At 36.5% G+C, this 17,724-nt stretch overlaps 4 protein-coding genes across 5 annotated transcripts; 2 read left to right on the plus strand and 2 right to left on the minus strand.

Annotated features, from left to right (window-relative positions):
• Window positions 1-1,286: 1,286 nt before the first annotated feature.
• Window positions 1,287-3,775, minus strand: LOC9305832 (putative E3 ubiquitin-protein ligase UBR7). 2 transcript variants are annotated; one of them, XM_021017812.1, is made up of 6 exons: window positions 3,572-3,775; window positions 3,320-3,419; window positions 2,895-3,053; window positions 2,542-2,814; window positions 1,697-2,452; window positions 1,287-1,605 (listed from the first exon to the last, which is right to left on the minus strand). In XM_021017812.1, exons 2-6 carry the CDS (start codon window positions 3,401-3,403, stop codon window positions 1,516-1,518), a joined length of 1,362 nt encoding a protein of 453 aa, XP_020873471.1. In that variant the 5' UTR covers window positions 3,404-3,419; window positions 3,572-3,775; the 3' UTR covers window positions 1,287-1,515. The 2 variants fall into 2 exon arrangements, with proteins under 2 accessions (XP_020873471.1, XP_020873472.1); XM_021017813.1 differs by having other exon boundaries at window positions 3,320-3,431; window positions 3,572-3,750.
• An 899-nt stretch (window positions 3,776-4,674) lies between these two features.
• LOC9305833 (long chain acyl-CoA synthetase 4) lies at window positions 4,675-9,511 on the plus strand. Its single transcript, XM_021017706.1, has 19 exons — window positions 4,675-4,914; window positions 5,334-5,397; window positions 5,490-5,579; window positions 5,701-5,757; window positions 5,834-5,882; window positions 6,007-6,083; window positions 6,183-6,222; window positions 6,304-6,398; window positions 6,512-6,679; window positions 6,802-6,912; window positions 6,993-7,080; window positions 7,456-7,522; window positions 7,600-7,675; window positions 7,780-7,897; window positions 8,147-8,392; window positions 8,505-8,644; window positions 8,752-8,934; window positions 9,033-9,152; window positions 9,253-9,511. The coding sequence occupies exons 1-19, from the start codon at window positions 4,760-4,762 to the stop codon at window positions 9,307-9,309; spliced, it is 2,001 nt and encodes a 666-aa protein (XP_020873365.1). The 5' UTR covers window positions 4,675-4,759; the 3' UTR covers window positions 9,310-9,511.
• Window positions 9,512-9,623: 112 nt separating this feature from the next.
• Window positions 9,624-12,809, minus strand: LOC9303760. The gene is made up of 6 exons (XM_021017732.1): window positions 12,578-12,809; window positions 12,021-12,175; window positions 11,718-11,935; window positions 10,686-11,298; window positions 10,086-10,607; window positions 9,624-9,987 (listed from the first exon to the last, which is right to left on the minus strand). Exons 1-6 carry the CDS (start codon window positions 12,745-12,747, stop codon window positions 9,866-9,868), a joined length of 1,800 nt encoding a protein of 599 aa, XP_020873391.1. The 5' UTR covers window positions 12,748-12,809; the 3' UTR covers window positions 9,624-9,865.
• Window positions 12,810-12,892: 83 nt separating this feature from the next.
• On the plus strand, window positions 12,893-16,290 carry LOC9305834 (probable polygalacturonase). The gene is made up of 5 exons (XM_021017822.1): window positions 12,893-13,379; window positions 14,400-14,520; window positions 14,870-15,044; window positions 15,148-15,218; window positions 15,419-16,290. Exons 1-5 carry the CDS (start codon window positions 13,050-13,052, stop codon window positions 16,054-16,056), a joined length of 1,335 nt encoding a protein of 444 aa, XP_020873481.1. The 5' UTR covers window positions 12,893-13,049; the 3' UTR covers window positions 16,057-16,290.
• The last annotated feature ends 1,434 nt before the right edge of the window (window positions 16,291-17,724 follow it).

Genomic DNA, 17,724 nt, shown 5'->3' on the forward strand with positions numbered 1-17,724 from the left:
GTGGTCGTAGCTAGATACATTCATATTCGTTTCCCTCAAGAACTCATATCATTTAATAGAATCCAATCATTCATAATATGATCTGTTTCAAACAATGTCAAACCCATTTCTTTTGAAATATTCTCTCCGGATTTTACGGACCGATGGAAAACCATATTAGTACAAGATCGATTTAAAATATATAACTAACCAAAATCGATTTTCTGAACTCAATCAAAACCACTAAACTAAAGCCATGTGAGCAATTTTCAAACACTCGTAGATCGGTGCTCAAATACAGTTGAAACCGTTGTGTCATCTGGTTATATCGTTTGCATAAGCGCGATTGTGATGTGTTACCACAATTATTGCATTAGTTCCTATCATAACATAAGAACACAAAAATAATTCATATTTTACATGTAGACGTAAATGTCATTAATAAGCGATCTTATCAGATGATCCTATCATTAAGCACTACGCGTTATATAATAATTGGATCGTTATCATTTATCAAATTCTTCTTATCGAAACGAAACTTCGTGGAAATTTACAAAAGGACAACACAAGTACGTGGTGGTGTCACGGGGGCTGTCGTTACTCTAAGGGGCCACGACTCACGAGCTTCCAACTTTGATCTATATTTTCTTAAAAACAACAATAACTCATGTCGACAAATACAAACACTAACTGACGTAGGGCAACAATTTTTTTTTTGTTCAGGCCTACAATAATATTTATGTCAATAGCCCGTTAACAAAAAAAATCTCATATCCTACTCTATGATGACCTCACATGTAAACTGAATTTGGTTTTACGAAGCCCAAAATCTAAATCTTAGTACTTTTTAGGAGGCCCAAACTATAATCGTGTTTCTTTTTTTTTTTTTGTGTTTGTACTTTGTACTAGCTCTTCTTTTAGCATGCTCTATAGAGCTTCTTAAAGGAGCTTCCGGAGTTACAAAGGTGTATGTTATACAATCTCCTTCATTCAACAAAAGAGCACATGAGATTGCGAAATGTGTAACTGTTGCTCTGTTTCTCGCTTCAATAATTTTTTTGGCGCTCTCTCTGTTTTTGTGAGTTGGTTTGACAATGGAGCATCGTTGGTTATAAAAAAGGACAGATAAAAGCTCTCCTTTTAGCATGCTCAAAGTATCTCCGAGTCCAATCCACATTAAGGTGACAAGTGTTTATTTATCTTCATTGGTTTGGTTATCTGACCCCTTGGTGATTTTACTTCTAAAATGGAATTACTTTTGTAATTCTAAATTCATATAAAATTAGTTGAAAAATAAAACCAAATAGTAGTTCTAGAACTAGTAGCTTATTATATATAAATAGTCAACTGTTTCATAAGCTACAAACTTCATACACTGAAGTAAAAAGTTGTTCGCATAACTTAGGAAACTAAAGACTGACAAGAGCAGAGGAACGAGAAACCTCCTCATTTCAAACCAACGAAACAACATATCTAAAGAAAGTTTACATGAGATGCCAAGAGAAAGATTTACTACCTTAAATCTCATAACTCCTCTCACTCCATCCTTTTGCGTTTGTTCTTCAGTTTTGAAAACATTTGCTCGATATCTGCAGCTGTTATCGCCTTTGACGGCCCAGCAGACTCCTACAAAAACAAAAAAGAATCAAGTCTTTTTAGATTGAGCGTTCCTGAGAATTGTAATCAAATTTCTTTCATAGATGGTGACAGTATATACCATTAAACCCTGGAGTTCGTCTTGAAAGTCTTTGATACCGTGAAGGAGCTCAACTTTGGATACGTGGTCGAGATTATTCAGAAGATCAAGTGCTTCTCCTTCTTGTTTCTCCAGTTTCTCTGTTCTTTTCTCCTTCGCCTTCTTCTCGTATTCTACAATCGTGTCCTCTGCATCAAGTAGATAGCTTACCCCTCTCTGCTTATACATCTCAAGGCATTTTTCACATTTGCATAGGATATTCCTCCAGTTTTTGGTCAAAAACAAAGGTTTCTTCTCAAACTCAGGACACAAGTTTAGATCAGTCCTAATAACGCAACCAGTTGCAGGAACGGGTCCACCAGAGTCATCGATCTTCTCAGAACATTTTCGCACAACGAATTTCTCGGCTTCAGTACTGTTCTCAGGCTGGCCGGCTTCAGATTCATCGATCTTCTCAGAACATTTCCGCACAACAGATTTCTCGGCTTCAGTGCCGTTCTCAGGCTGGCCGGGTTCAGAGTCATCGATCTTCTCAGAACATTTTCCTACAACAGATTTCTCAGCATCAGAACCATTCTCTGGCTGGCAGGGTTCAGAATCCATGTGGGTTTTGCTTGACTCAATTGTCTCTGAACAAGCATTAGCAGAACCAGTGGACTCTACTTTAGCAACAACCCACAATTTCTCAGGATAAAGTGTCAGAAACGAACAAACTGGGGAACAGTTTTGACAAATGAAATCCTCATAGATCGGTTCGCCTTCCTCATCCTTTGGGATCTGTTAACATCACATAAGAAATTGAACTAGAATGTCAACAACAACAACAAAAAATTAATGGTACACAAGATTAAGCGCTGGCCACAAACCTGGCTACCAACACTGTCTGAAGGTTTGAGACCGAGATGCTCCTCATGAAACCAATCCTCACAGAGACAACACTGAATCATCTCCACTTGCTCTTCCACATTTGGGTCAGGGTACGGTCGGTCGCAAGTGCAGTAGAAGCCTTTGAAATTATGGTTGTAAGAATTCTCAGAGTTTTCTACATCTTTGCTCGGGAGAAGCTTACACGCCAAAGTTCCAAACTTTGAGTTCCCACAATCACATCGAAAATTTCTCTTAGTCCACAGCTCCAAGAGCTTCATAACCAGAACAATGTTCAACCATTAGGAATCCAATTAACACAATGAAGTCAGATTAAAAGATCAACCATATATACCTCATGGCCATCATGACAAGATAAGCAACAAGCAGTGCAAATTCCAGCATTCCCATCTGGTGTACATGTAATGCATGAGAAAATAGCTTGTCTTTTCATGTAACCCTTAGGGTAAGTACACTCATCTCCCTCATCTCCACCCAACACCAAATCCGCTGCCTTCACACCAAGAATCACAAAAGCAGTTAATGAATATTATTAAACCGCTAAACCCAAAAACCATATGATTACAGAAACAGATACACACTACTGAACTATTTCAACAATAACTATCCAACACAATCTATTGGCTTCAAAAACCCCAAATCAGGAACCTATATCACAAACCTAAGGAGTTAAAATGGGGAAAAGTATTAAACTTTGGTAAGAATCAGAAACATACATAAGCTTTAAAATGGATCTGATAGAGAAAGAGAATCATTTACCAGCTCTTCTGCGTCAAGGCTTTCGATATATTCATTGATAGTTACAGTTCCCTCAGCTTCATCCTCGAAATCACCCGATGCCATTTTCACAAATTCTCACCTGAAATCACCACTAAAATTCATGAAATTGGATCAAAGTAAAGCTATTTTGACAAGACTCAAACGAGATATTCCCTAAATTCCTGAGAGAAAAAAAACCCTAGATTCTTCGCTAAACAATGAAAAAAGAAAGTAATGTTAATCGGAAAATACCCAGTTACTGATAGACTTGTAGAAGCCCTAAAGGTTCTTCACTTATCACGACATAGAAAAACGAAAGCGGAGGGAGAAGAAATTGGGGAAAATGAAGGTGAAGAAGCTAATAAGCACAAGGGTTTGTGAATAAGAAGGATCTAGCGGATGTTATAACGAGAAAATTATGTATCTTATATATAAAGGCAGGGACTTTATCGACATTTTCCCGCCAATAACCCTCCAATTCTATGAACTTCTATTCCTCTTTTCCCTCCACTACATTAACTAAGTAAGTATCAGCTAATTTTGGTATACTTTCTGCTACTTGATATTGTACTTGTAGTATAAAGTTTGTTAAAATAGGATATGGCAATCTCAAATTCTTGCTAATTTGTGATATATGTGAAGATTATTTGTTCTATCCTATTGTTTGCTATTTGTGAGTTACTTGCATTTTACGTGTTGATTATTTATTCTGTTTGTTATCGGCTAAAATTTGTTAACGCTCGTAAAAATATTGTTTATAAGTTTATGCATAACATTAAAAGAAAATTTGCAAAAATTAATCACTTTGTCAATTTAATAAAACATTATCATATCATGTCTTTATATTGTTGTTATTTGTATATGAAAAAAAATTCAAATCTCTAAGGAAATGATTTGTAATTACTTAAGCTATGATTTATTTGACATATGTTTTTTTCAAAAAACTTTACTATTATTATATGGTTTTTAGTGAATTTAAAAAGTATATATATTTACTGTTTTGATAATTATTTTTAATACTATATATCATATTTGGTGTCAACCAGACAAATATATCCACAAAATAAGCATATTTTTAATTATTTTAGATTTATTGATAACCTCTAAAATATTTAAAAGGGGTCAAATGTATTGATAAATTCTAAAGTTAACTAAATCAAAATCTAACACTTTTTGTTTTGTTTTTGACATCTTAATTATAAAATCTAAATACTATTTATTGGCTAATATAAATTTCAATTTGGGTTATATTGACTTTATTGGGCTTAATATGACAGTACGTCTACGGCCCATTAAGAGGTTGAATATGACTTTGACTTTTTCAGGTTATGGTCAGAGAGTAGCAACCAATCGCTTTCGTAGTAGGAAGTATTAACTTCTTCTCCGATCTGAGAAAGCGCGTCAGAAGTTTCTCGTTCCACAGAGAGAGAGAGATCGATCATGTCGCAGCAGAAGAAATTCATATTCCAGGTTGAGGAAGGCAAAGAAGGTAGCGATGGAAGACCATCAGTCGGACCAGTGTACCGGAGTATCTACGCCAAGGACGGATTTCCCGAGCCGATCGAAGGAATGGATAGCTGTTGGGATGTTTTCCGGTGAGATTCTCGTTTAATCGATCGGAGTTTTGTTTTGCATGAGTCTCGTTTTCCGATCTGTATATATTGACGTTGACTGATCATGGAATTTGTTCTGACTTGCGTTTTTTTTTTTTGCTCTTTGTGGATTCTTCAAGTAGTAAGAATCGTATAGTTTACTTTCATCTACTGTTTATCTGGATTTGATTTTATGTGTGTCTAAGTTTTGCGGATCACAAGATCTACTTAAGTGCTCTAATCATAGATATATAATTTGTTGGTTAATGATTTTGTCTATAATAACGTTCTTTTGAGTGGCATGTGATTAATTAACAGTTGCATGTATTTTGGTTGACAATTTTTTGTTTTTTTTTTGTGTGATTTGGTGATATTATTTGGTTGATAACTTCCATTTTTCTACTGTTCTTGTGTGTTTGCAGTATGTCTGTTGAGAAATATCCAAACAATCCAATGCTGGGACGCCGTGAGATTGTAGACGGGAAGGTGTTGTTACTGTTTCCTGTTGATTTTGATTTTGTGATTTTCGTTTTGTGTTTTATCACTGATTTATTCACTAGTATTTTGATTGTTCTCAGCCGGGTAAGTATGTCTGGCAAACATACCAAGAAGTCTACGACATTGTCATAAAACTTGGAAATTCTCTCCGAAGTGTTGGAGTTAAGGACGTAAGATCCATCTTTTCCTTTCTGATATCTATCTTAAGTCTCATTATTTCCCTTTTTTTTTTCCCCAAAATGTGAGTATTCCGTTGCTTAATCTTGTGTTTGCTGATTTTTGGGATTTTAGGAAGCAAAATGTGGCATCTATGGTGCAAATTCTCCTGAGTGGATTATCAGCATGGAGGTAATCTTACGGCTGGATCATGATTATATCATTGATTATGTTTTGTTAGAGGACTGACAGTGAATTTTTGATGTAGGCTTGTAATGCACATGGGCTCTATTGTGTACCGTTATATGATACACTAGGTATGCCTTTTCATTATTTTCCAATATACTCTAGAAGGATAAATTCACCATTGCTTATCTAGTGAGCTTCTACAAATCTTTTAGCTAGCTGATTTGTCATTTTTGCTGCGTGTTAATTTTATAGGTGCTAGTGCTGTTGAATTCATTATTTCCCACTCAGAGGTTTCAATTGTTTTTGTGGAAGAGAAGAAGATCTCTGAGGTACTGTAAGAGTATATCTTTGATGTTAAATATATATTTATCAATTTCATGTATCTGTGGAACTTTTTCTCATCACTTCCTTTCCTTTTTGATTATCAGTTGTTTAAGACATGCCCAAACTCGACAGAGTACATGAAAAGTGAGTGATTTTTACTTGTGGTATGCCTGCTAGGCCTTTAACATAGGGTGCTTGATCAATTGTACGTGATTATAATTACAGCTGTTGTGAGCTTCGGTGGTGTCTCACGTGAACAAAAAGAAGAAGCTGAAACTTTTGGGTTGGTTATATATGCTTGGGATGAATTTTTGAAGCTGGTATGAGACTTGTCATTTGCTCTTCCTGAAATATAATGATTCTGTGATAGTTCTTTTTAGTGGCCTTATAACTATGCTTATCATGTTTATACTTCGTGAATATTTTCTGCCAGGGTGAAGGAAAGCAATATAATCTCCCCATCAAAAAGAAAAGTGACATTTGCACGATTATGTATACGAGTGGAACCACTGGTGACCCAAAGGGAGTGATGATATCTAACGAAAGCATTGTTACTCTAATCGCTGGAGTAATCCGTCTACTGAAAAGTGCTAACGTAGCTGTGAGTTACCTTCTTGCTTTCATGCATTTTTCATGATTCACAAAAAAGCTGCAATCTATAAGATTCCCATGTTCCTGACTCTGGTCTTAATTTTTTTTCTGTTTGGCTGTGCAAATCAATAGCTGACTGTGAAAGATGTGTTTCTTTCTTATCTTCCTCTTGCCCACATCTTTGACCGAGTGATCGAGGAGTGTTTCATTCAACATGGTGCTGCAATTGGCTTCTGGCGTGGGGTTTGTACCGTTCGAAGCTTATTATTTTAAAACCAGTTTTGAATTTGTCTCTTACAATTCTCTCCGGGTTGGCCCCTCAGGATGTAAAATTGTTGCTTGAAGACCTTGGTGAGCTTAAACCAACTATTTTTTGTGCTGTACCTCGTGTCCTCGATAGAGTATACTCAGGTAAGATGTTTGAAAGATCATATGTCCAAGTCTTGTCCAATTTCCCTCTTTATTGAGTTATGTTCTTGTATCATCTGTTTCTTCCATATAACTGAATCTGAGGTCTTACATTTGTACCACGTTACACACCTGAACGAAACTATCACTAGCTGATGATGAGATATACCAAATGTGAATATTATTCTCAATTCTACAAAAGTAGTTTAATGATAAGCTTTCATTCTTTCTTCTTTGGTGATTGTTTCATTTTCCCATTATGTATATTCCTAATTTATCTTCTAACTATCAGTTCGATTTCATATCATTGATATACATTGTTTATGCTCTTTGACAACTTACCCGTGTCTCATTATGTGGACCTATTGCATTAAACAGGTCTTCAGAAGAAGCTTTCTGATGGTGGATTCTTAAAAAAGTTTTTGTTTGATTCTGCATTTTCCTAGTAAGTTAAACTTCTCTTTGCTTATCTGTTTCACTAATCTTTAAGCTATTAGATATAACACACTCAAACGTTCTCAGTAAATTTGGACATATGAAGAAGGGAAAGCCTCATGCGGAGGCCTCTCCACTTTGTGACAAACATGTATTCGGCAAGGTAGCAAAGTTCTTCGCTATAATATCTTACTACACAACATCGGAAGAGCCTACCATTCTTTGATATGAAATTTTATAGCAATTATTTCTTTTGCTTTTTCACAGGTTAAACAAGCACTCGGAGGTAATGTAAGGATTATTCTATCTGGAGCTGCTCCTCTTGCTAGCCATGTAGAGTCATTTCTTAGAGTGGTGGCATGCTGTCATGTTCTACAAGGATACGGTACCCATTCACTATATTGAGTTTTTTCAGATCCAAATGAAATGCTCAAATGAGCCAGTTTTGATAAAGTCACTTATCTTCCATAAATCACCCAGAATGTGTGAACAGTTGGACTATTTTCTTGTGTGAACTATTTTATTTAATTGAGCCTCGTTGGTCTTTGCCAACTAGAGTGCTGTAGTATATTGATCCCACATTAACAGAGAATGTGATTAGTTGTCTTTTTTTTTTTCTTGTATTATTGTTCAGGTCTCACTGAAAGCTGTGCTGGAACTTTTGTCTCGCTGCCAGACGAACTGGACATGCTCGGCACAGTTGGTCCACCAGTGCCAAACGTTGATATACGCCTTGAATCTGTCCCCGAGATGGAATATGATGCTCTTGCAAGCACTCCACGTGGTGAAATCTGCATTCGGGGAAAGACCCTTTTCTCTGGTTACTATAAACGTGAAGACCTCACAAAAGAGGTTCTCATTGATGGATGGCTGCACACAGGTATTTCTTTCTCTGAACCTGTATACAATTAATGTCAAATTAGTTAGAATATCAGGTTTTGTAGTCCGGTGAGTTCTTCTCAGTTCTCACACTCTGCTTCTTATAATCTCAGGTGATGTTGGTGAGTGGCAACCAAATGGAAGCATGAAGATAATTGACAGGAAGAAGAATATCTTTAAACTGTCACAAGGAGAGTATGTTGCGGTCGAGAACATAGAAAATATCTATGGTGAAGTACAAGCTGTGGATTCCGTAAGTATAGCTACCGATTTGTAGTCTTCTCTCTCACAGAGGTTTTGTAAAGATTCTCATCTACTAATAATCACAATCTTCCTCATCGTTTCCATCAAATTTATCAGGTGTGGGTGTACGGGAACAGCTTTGAGTCCTTCCTAGTCGCTATCGCCAACCCAAACCAGCAAATCCTTGAACGCTGGGCTGCAGAAAACGGTGTGAGCGGTGACTACAACGCTCTCTGTCAAAATGAAAAGGCAAAGGAATTCATACTTGGAGAACTTGTTAAAATGGCGAAAGAGAAAAAGGTTATTCCTCGTCTTTATTTCATTTGAGTTTTCTATTATGTATTCATGATTCTTGTTGTCTTTATCTCATATTAATTTTTTGTGTTGAATTTTTGCAGATGAAGGGGTTTGAGATCATCAAGGCGATTCATCTTGACCCAGTGCCGTTTGACATGGAACGCGATCTTCTTACGCCAACCTTCAAAAAGAAAAGACCTCAGTTGCTGAAATACTACCAGGTAATACAAAAACTCAATTGCGTTTGCGTATTGAGACATTTAACACAAGTAAATATCTTCTGACATTAAGTATTAACACGGTCTCTTGGTCATCTGATAGAGTGTGATCGATGAAATGTACAAGACCACAAATGAAAAATTAGCTTCCAGAGGGTAGAATCCTCCTCACTCTCGGTGGTCTTTGGGTCTCATTTTGTATGACGAAGACTTTGTTAATAGGCTCTTCTCTCATCTGTGTACAATATTTGGATATTTCATATATCAGAGCTGCAACACTCTTTTTTTATTGGAAATTTACTTTTATGTTCAATACTTGAATGTTATCTAACTTTTCTTTTTAATAAAATTTTAAAAATACATGGCGCTGTCTCCATTTTTGTTCTTTTTTTTTTTTTTTTTTTTTTTCATCATCCATTTTTGTTCTGCAGAAACTATTTTTTGTTTTCTTCGTAAATTTAGTCAGGTCACATATATGAAATCGAAACATCCGATAAAACTGCAAAGAATACAATATTTTCTGCGATTTCTGCTAAAACATATCGTGTGCTGTGTTTATATCTCAAACTTCTTACAATTTTGATCTTACCAAAAAAAAGGTATTACAATTTTGAGGAAGAGAAAATGACGCCAAATCTGTCAACAAGACAGATGCTAAGATCTCTCCTAATTCATGTCAGGTGTTACTAAAATATTACTTGTTCAACCATTTTGCTTCAAATCACGGAATCAGCTAGAATATCAGGTACACTGACAAGTTCTTTTCGTGGCAGCAATTGTGATAAAGGCGAATTTTGTAGAGCAACCAACTCTTCCCTATTATACTTCACCCTCTGATCTGTATCCACATATATCACACACTTAAACTTTGAGCCCTTCTTCTTCCTTATCATGAATTGTTAAAATAGAGAGCACGTAAGTGAGAAAAGGGCGTACCTAAGAAACTCCTGGGAACAGCAACAGAACTCTCCGGCCTCTGGTTGTTGCTCCTCCTAGGTACCTTTCCGAAACTCTGTGGCGTGGATGACCGAGGAAGAAATTGATTTTGGTCGAGAGAAGAAGAGTCGTCATGCTCATGCCTCACTTTGATGTGAGGGTACCTTTTGCAGAGACCAGCGATATCATCTTTGGTTAAAAGCCAACAACCTTTGAGGTCTAGTGTTCTCAGCCTTTTAGGCGGCCTAAACTTCTCGAGACCATTGCTGGTCAAAACTGCATCTCGGACTCCGAGACTGACTAGGTTTGGAAGAGAGGAGAGATGGTGGAGTGTGGAATCTGTGAGGGATGTGCTTCTTAGGGACAAATGTGTTAATCCAGTAAGGCTACTTAGAGCGGAAAGAGCTGTGTCGCCCAGGTACGGATGTTCTAGACTCAGGGTTTTAAGGGAAGTTAGAGATTGTAGTGCTGCTAACGACGGCTCTGCTTGTTCTTCTTGTGGAGATTGTTGTAGGATGAATCCTGAAAAAAATAGTCATATAGAGTTATATCTTGATAGGGTTATTAATCACTCGTAGATCTTAGAAGGCTCATGCATACCTCGGATACTGGTCATGCCCAAGTCAAGGGCTTTAACGCAAGGCATCATGGTGCTGATAAGCAAGATGGAAAGATCGTCGACAAATGTCTGAGACAGAGAGAATGTCTCGAGTTGCGGCACATGTCCTGCAAGATTCCCGACCCCAGCAGAAGTAATTTTTGTATCCGAGACATTAAGATTCTTCAGATTCTCACCAACACATGCCACAAACCCAACAGAATCATCGCCGAAAGCTGTGGAGCTCAGATCGAGATGTTCTAGGTTAATCATAGTTTCTATGAAGCTGAAGTTTTGGAGGGAAGTCTTGGAAACGTCTAAGTAGGTTATAGAGCTTTTGTTGGTAAAGGACAAGGCCTCTGTTTCGGCACTGAAATTAGCTCCCGATAAAACTAGCTTTTTCAAGGAAGCTAATGAGCAATGAGTTTTTGGTTCGGAGACAATGGTGCACATGTTCATGTGTAAGCATTCAAGGTGCGGTATGTTTGGAGTCTGAGTGACGCTTGTCCACGAGAGGTTAAGGAAGCTCAAGTTTGAAAATTGGAGAATACTGATAGCTCCTTGGTTGGTTACGTTGCTTCCCCAGATGTCAAGGTACTCTAGCTTTGTCAGTTCCTGAGGAGCAAAAAGAAACTGGCGGTCAGAAAAACTTTTAAAAGATTGATCGTCTACATGTTAAATGTTATTTACACATAGGCATGCTTTAAATAAGTGACTTCGGACATACAAACATCTTCATGCAAGAATACTAAACTGCTCATACACTTCAACTTCATTTTGTATGGATTAATGGGTTTATTAACTAGGAAATGATGTTTGAATTTAAGAATCCTGAAGACTAAATAGTTTCTATGTACATAATACTCCATACTCAACATACTACCTAGACCTTTACAATTTTAGTAGAGCTCTAACAAATTTAACTAGATAGATGATAACCATTGAACTACACAGTACAATAACATACATCAAGCAATTAAAACAGCCTCAGCGACAAAATAATAAAACAGCACAGGTAAAGAAAGAACATGTACCTGGAGAGCAATCAAGTTGTGATCAGTTACAGGTAAGCCGCCCAAATCCAAAAGAGACAACTTTTGAAGTGAAGCAAGAAGAGAAATTCCAACTTTAGTAACACCTGTCTGTGAAATCCACAATTTTTTCAGATTTACAACAGATTGGAGGTGCTTTATACCAGCATCTGTAACCTTAAAGCATCTTGAAAGATCCAACTCTGTCAAACTTGTTAATCCTGAAAATCCAATATCATATATTATAAACTCAAATTTGTCTTAAACTTCCATTCCAAAATATTAGGAGTATATCATTGAACATACCTGTGATAGGCCAGAGGGTGGAACTGTTGATTCTCTGGCAATCTGAAAGATTTAAAGAAACTAGATTAACAAAGCCTCCAATGTAAGCCATCCATTCTGCGTTAATTGAGCTTTCGCCTCGGAGATCTATATTCTCTACAGAATGTTTAAATCCTCTGCACAGAAAAGAGTCTTGTTTAGTTGTGATAGAGATACCAAGTAAAGGTTCCTGGTTGCAAATGAGAGGAGTAGCTCATGAGCTTGTTTATATAGATTAAAGTCATCTTTTCCCACAAATTATGAATCCTGATAGAGCTCACAATAGTTCAGTTCAGTGTCCATGTAATCATTGCATTTCCTCACCAATGTACCAAGAACATCACGATTCTAGAGCTAAACAGTTCAGGAATAACTATTTCAACATGAAGTCAGAAACCAATTTTTCTAATCAAATCTAAAAACTAAGATCCCAAATCAAAATCTCAAATCCAAGCATATATAGCTCCCCATTTCGAGATCAGAAATCAGATTCATACTTAGAAACGATCAGAACTATGTAAGGAAGTGAAGAGATTTACTCGAGTAACGAAGGGAAAAGAAGCCGCTTGTGGAGGAGGCGACGGAGGAGAGCATCGGCTAGGTGAGGAGGCAGCCTCTCAAGACTCCGCCGCTGAAGTCGCCATCGTTCCACCGCATCTCCGCTCTTACAAGCTTCCTCTATGCATAGACGCACCAATGGACTCTCCATCTCCAATCGCTGAAATTTCTGATCTTAGCTCCAATTTCACAAACTTTATATAATAAAAACCCTAAATAAATAGAAAAACAATGAATTAACAAAATCCGCAAAAAAAAAAAAAAAAAAATTGTTCTCTGATCTCTCTAAAGATCCTTATTGGGCCGCTATAAAGCCCAAAAATTTATAGCTTGTATTGACCCGTTGATACACGTGCCTTCTTCTCTTGAACGTTGTCGACTATATTAAACTAAATCTTAGCTCCAATTCTGCAGATTTTACTCTCATCCTAAATAAACCTCTCTACAACGAAAATGTGGAGACTCTCTGTTTCAATATTCCTCTTCTCATGCCTCGCCGTTTCTTCTTCGTCGTACGGCGATTCGGAGGCTACGTGTTCCGGTATAGTTCCGTTGCGGTACCGGTACGATAAGATCTCGATAACCGACTATGGCGGCGTTGGAGATGGTCGGACGGTGAATACGAAGGCGTTTAGAGCGGCGATTTACAGGATTCAGCATCTGAAGAGGAGAGGAGGCACGCTTTTGTATATACCTCCGGGAGTGTATTTGACGGAGAGTTTCAATCTCACTAGCCATATGACTTTTTACTTGGCTAAAGGTGCTGTGATTAGAGCTGTTCAGGTAGATACTTCAATTTTATTCACTGTGAATTTTGATTTCTGAAATTGGGATTGGTATTAGATAATTTGAAATGACTAATGAGTGACAAATTCATTAGTTGCTGCATTTAAAATTTAAATTGGCTCGTTAGTCAATGTGATTTATGTATTAATAATGGTCTCTATCTGCTCTATGGAATTGAGTTCGATAATTAATTAACTGTCAGTCCTGTGAGTGATTACATCAAATATTTCGACTATAGATATATTTTTATAAAGTATAGTATCCTAAAAATAGAATTTCATTTTTTGTTTTTTTTTGCCTTCTTGCTTAGATCTGAATTATGAAAATGTCATTTTTTTATCAAGTTTTAATGTGACAATTATTTTGAAAGATGAAAGAAGATTTGGGGAACCATGCACGTATAATAATTGTTAAGTAATAAAGTATGGGTATATGGAATTTGGTAAAGGTAGGTCCAAACTCCAAAGCATCATGGGACCGTCGGGGCTAAAACGTTATTGTATGCATGTGGTGTACTGCTTTTATGTCTATGTTTCAATAGCTGGCCCGAAGATAGCTGGCAATTTTTGTCTTTCGCGTTATCCAATTTTTGTCAAAATTTGGTTATTCTCTACTATATGCAATATAGAATATACTATATACTATTAGAAAAGATATCCAAAATTAAATCTTGGTTAGAGTGTTTTCTATAGTTGGGACTGTGGACAGTTATGGCCTTATGGGTTTCATCGTCGTTTAGTGAGAATCTCAGATCAATGAAGTAGGATGCTGCGACATATTTTGAACCATTTGATTACTTATTATTTTGTTTCTATCAATGTGTGTGTGTGTGTCTTATGACCGATGTTGAGCTAGTAAATATCTTCAAGTCAATAAGTCACGACAATTTTATTTGGCCTGAGACAGAATCAGGACATCGGATGCTTTGAAATTTGGGTGATCACTGATATAAGATCAAGGAATTGCTTTGAACCATTGTTTTGTGACCTTTTGGCTTTTGGTGTTTGTTGACTTCAGGATACCTGGAACTGGCCATTGATAGATCCTTTGCCGTCTTATGGAAGAGGAAGAGAGTTACCAGGGGGACGGTATATGAGCTTTATTCATGGTGATGGGCTTCGTGATGTAGTCATCACCGGTTAGTTTGAACCATCTTTTATCTCAGTAAACAGTATATAACTTAAGCAAATCTTCAAGAAAAACCTTTATCAAAATCATTAGATTTGGTCTGTGGTTTTCATTAATCAAAAGAACAATATAAGAAAACAAAATCTGTAGGTTGAAGACTCTAAGAGAGGCATTGTTCATGTAGCGTAGGAAAACATGAACTAATTGGGTTGAGAATTGTTTTTTTACTATTAACTCGGAGTATTATGGATAGTATGCTAATATATGTCGAAGAACTGAGGGGTTCTGGTGTATATTCCATTTTGGTTATATGATGCGTAGCACTGTTTTGACGTTGCATTGCAACACTATATACACAGGACAAAATGGGACAATAGACGGTCAAGGAGAAGTATGGTGGAACATGTGGCGCAGTAGAACACTGAAGTACACAAGACCGAACCTAATCGAGTTCAAGGACTCTAAGGAGATCATAATCTCCAATGTTATCTTCCAAAATTCACCTTTCTGGAACATTCATCCTGTGTATTGCAGGTATATAAAACTAGTTAACACCCTCTAGATCTCCCAAGCATAGATATATATACCTTCCTCTTCGTATGGTATTGACTTTGTTAGTTGTTTTGATCCGTGGCAGCAACGTTGTAATCCATCACGTTACCATCTTAGCTCCACAAGATTCTCCCAACACTGATGGAATCGATCCAGGTTCGTCGTACTCTTAACTCTTTTTCCAATCCACAATAGACTACTACATTGGTTGCTGTGATCAAACATGCTAGATAGGAACTTGAAACATGTTTTGTGTGCATAATAGCTATTTGGTGCTGGAGAATGTAACTCATCGCCACATCAATAAATAATCAAAGCCGTTTATTATCACCTGAGCAAAATTAATTTGTTGATAGATTCCAGCTACAACGTCTGCATAGAAGACTCCTACATTTCAACAGGAGACGACCTTGTGGCCATCAAAAGCGGTTGGGACGAGTATGGAATCGCCTATGGCCGTCCAAGCTCAAACATAACTATCCGCCGCATCACAGGATCTTCCCCGTTCGCAGGTATCGCAATAGGAAGCGAAACATCAGGAGGAATCAAGAACATTGTAGCAGAACACATCACTCTCTCCAATATGGGAGTTGGAGTTAACATTAAGACAAACATTGGTCGTGGAGGATACATTAAAAACATCAAAATCTCAGACGTCTATATAGATACCGCAAAGTACGGGATCAAGATCGCCGGTGACACAGGAGATCACCCAGACGAGAATTATAACCCGAACGCTCTTCCAATCGTAAAGGGAATACATATCAAGAACGTTTGGGGAGTGAACGTTCGAAATGCTGGCTCTATTCAAGGCCTTAAGGGTTCACCTTTTACGGGTATATGTTTGAGTGAGATAAATCTACATGGAAGCTTGAATTCGTATAAGACGTGGAAGTGTTCGGATGTCATTGGAACTTCACTGAAGGTCAGTCCTTGGCCGTGTTCGGAGCTGAGAACTACCGGCGGATCTTATTCGTGTTCTTCCACATTCTGAAAACTTCTGAGCAAGTTTTTACCTCTTTGGTTCAATTTTTTAAAAATAATTTATCTCCAGTTTGCAGTTCCTCTATTAATATTTTATATGTTTAAAAGAAAAGAGGTTAAACTATATAATGAATTGTAATTTGAAAATGAAGAAAGTTAGAAAATTAAGTGTCTGGAGCAATGTAATTCCAATGTATTCTGTTAAGATTGGATTTATATATGTTAAGATTAATATTCTGGGGTTTATTTACGGCTGATGCAATGAATATCTCTTTCTCAAAAGTGTCTGGATTGGGTGTGATCAAATTTTTATTTTTACATTCATGTTTTTTACTTCTCCCTAACTTGGGTTTTCATTCCATAAAAGAACGAAGGTGAGAGGGACTCTCTCTTCTTTGGGCCAACCAAGGTTAGATATGGGCCTGTTAATCCCAACGTTAAATTAATAGATTTATTTACCATTTTACCTCCATTGCTTTGGTAAGTAAGAAACTAAAGTTTGGCTATTTATTGCATATATCTATTTATGTATCTCAATAATTTGAATTTGTGAGGAAAAAGTTAAAGTTGAAGGATACTTTGTTTATTTTTAAGTGTGAAAGTGTCGAATAAGTGTTGACTATATCAAACGAATTGAAAGCAATGTTTTTCCGTACATAAGTGTGTTCTTTTTATTGTTTGGCCTTTTCCTACTTTATTAATTTATTGCTCTTTTGAGCGAGTCCAATTGGCTACTGATTTTTTGAGTTATTATAAAAATACTGTGTAGCGTTGACACACACATTTTCACACAACACAATACTGTTGCGTAATTAGAAATAAATGCGATACTTAATGCCGTAAAGTTTACAAATCATACAAAAAAATATTCTTCGTTTTGTAATGAATGAAGCAATGCAGAAATAAGATGTGAAATTATGTCATCATCTTGTGAGCTGAAGTTCTTTCAAAAAAAAATTCAAAGATTTCAAGAGTTATGTTTTGAATTCAAATATGTCAAATTACATATTTCAGCTGATTATGAGATGAAGTAAATACAAAATTACGGTGCTAACTGCCAAAAGATTAATTAGATTCATTTGATAAGGATGAATGAAGAATGCGATCCAAATAATAAAAAAAATTGAATGAATGACGCAAAAGAGAGTGACGCCATTAAAAGAAAAAAAATCATTGGAAGTGTTAAAAGGGGAAAGAATGAAAAAGGGGAAATCCACGCGGAGAGAGGTTTGAATTGTCTTCGGTCCAATCCTGTCCTTTTGATTTTTCTTTGTTATCTTGTTTTTTTTTTGTTAGATTTTTTCTTTGTGCCCTTTTTTATCAATCAACAAATATGTTTATGGCAATTACGTTTTCTCTACGTCCAAGTAAATCACAGTAAATAAGTGAATGTTATCAAGTTGACAAAAGATTTTTTTTTAAATAGGTATTGCATCAACAACACTATAGCGCAGATCAAATCTATCGAATACTTTTAACAGGTAACCCCATCCATACCTAAAACAAATAAAAGAAAAGTAATAGTAATAATTTCATGAGAAATTGTTAAAAATGTCCCTTTTTCAATACCCTTTTCAAAAATGCCCCCTTTGAGAGTCCATTTTTAAGTTTGCCCTCTTTTAATTTTTAATGACCATTTTACCCTTATTGAAACAAAATTATGTCCACAAAATACAAA

Source organism: Arabidopsis lyrata, assembly GCF_000004255.2.
Source record: "Arabidopsis lyrata subsp. lyrata unplaced genomic scaffold ARALYscaffold_7, whole genome shotgun sequence".
Classification (NCBI taxonomy): Eukaryota; Viridiplantae; Streptophyta; class Magnoliopsida; order Brassicales; family Brassicaceae; genus Arabidopsis; species Arabidopsis lyrata.

Bases quoted from the DNA above. Each gene is read 5' to 3' on its own strand.
- LOC9305834 (XM_021017822.1), top strand. From the start codon at position 13,050: ATGTGGAGACTCTCTGTTTCAATATTCCTCTTCTCATGCCTCGCCGTT. The intron at 15,045-15,147 runs GTATATAAAACT...GATCCGTGGCAG, and splicing joins ATTCATCCTGTGTATTGCAG to CAACGTTGTAATCCATCACG. The intron at 15,219-15,418 runs GTTCGTCGTACT...ATTTGTTGATAG, and splicing joins CACTGATGGAATCGATCCAG to ATTCCAGCTACAACGTCTGC.
- LOC9305832 (XM_021017812.1), bottom strand. From the start codon at position 3,403: ATGGCATCGGGTGATTTCGAGGATGAAGCTGAGGGAACTGTAACTATC. The intron at 2,453-2,541 runs GTTTGTGGCCAG...TGATGTTAACAG, and splicing joins CAGACAGTGTTGGTAGCCAG to ATCCCAAAGGATGAGGAAGG. The intron at 1,606-1,696 runs GTATATACTGTC...TTGTTTTTGTAG, and splicing joins ACGAACTCCAGGGTTTAATG to GAGTCTGCTGGGCCGTCAAA.
- LOC9303760 (XM_021017732.1), bottom strand. From the start codon at position 12,747: ATGGAGAGTCCATTGGTGCGTCTATGCATAGAGGAAGCTTGTAAGAGC. The intron at 11,936-12,020 runs GTATGTTCAATG...TTGGATTTTCAG, and splicing joins CACCCTCTGGCCTATCACAG to GATTAACAAGTTTGACAGAG. The intron at 11,299-11,717 runs GTACATGTTCTT...TTTGCTCCTCAG, and splicing joins ACAACTTGATTGCTCTCCAG to GAACTGACAAAGCTAGAGTA.
- LOC9305833 (XM_021017706.1), top strand. From the start codon at position 4,760: ATGTCGCAGCAGAAGAAATTCATATTCCAGGTTGAGGAAGGCAAAGAA. The intron at 6,223-6,303 runs GTGAGTGATTTT...TTATAATTACAG, and splicing joins CTCGACAGAGTACATGAAAA to CTGTTGTGAGCTTCGGTGGT. The intron at 9,153-9,252 runs GTAATACAAAAA...GTCATCTGATAG, and splicing joins AGTTGCTGAAATACTACCAG to AGTGTGATCGATGAAATGTA.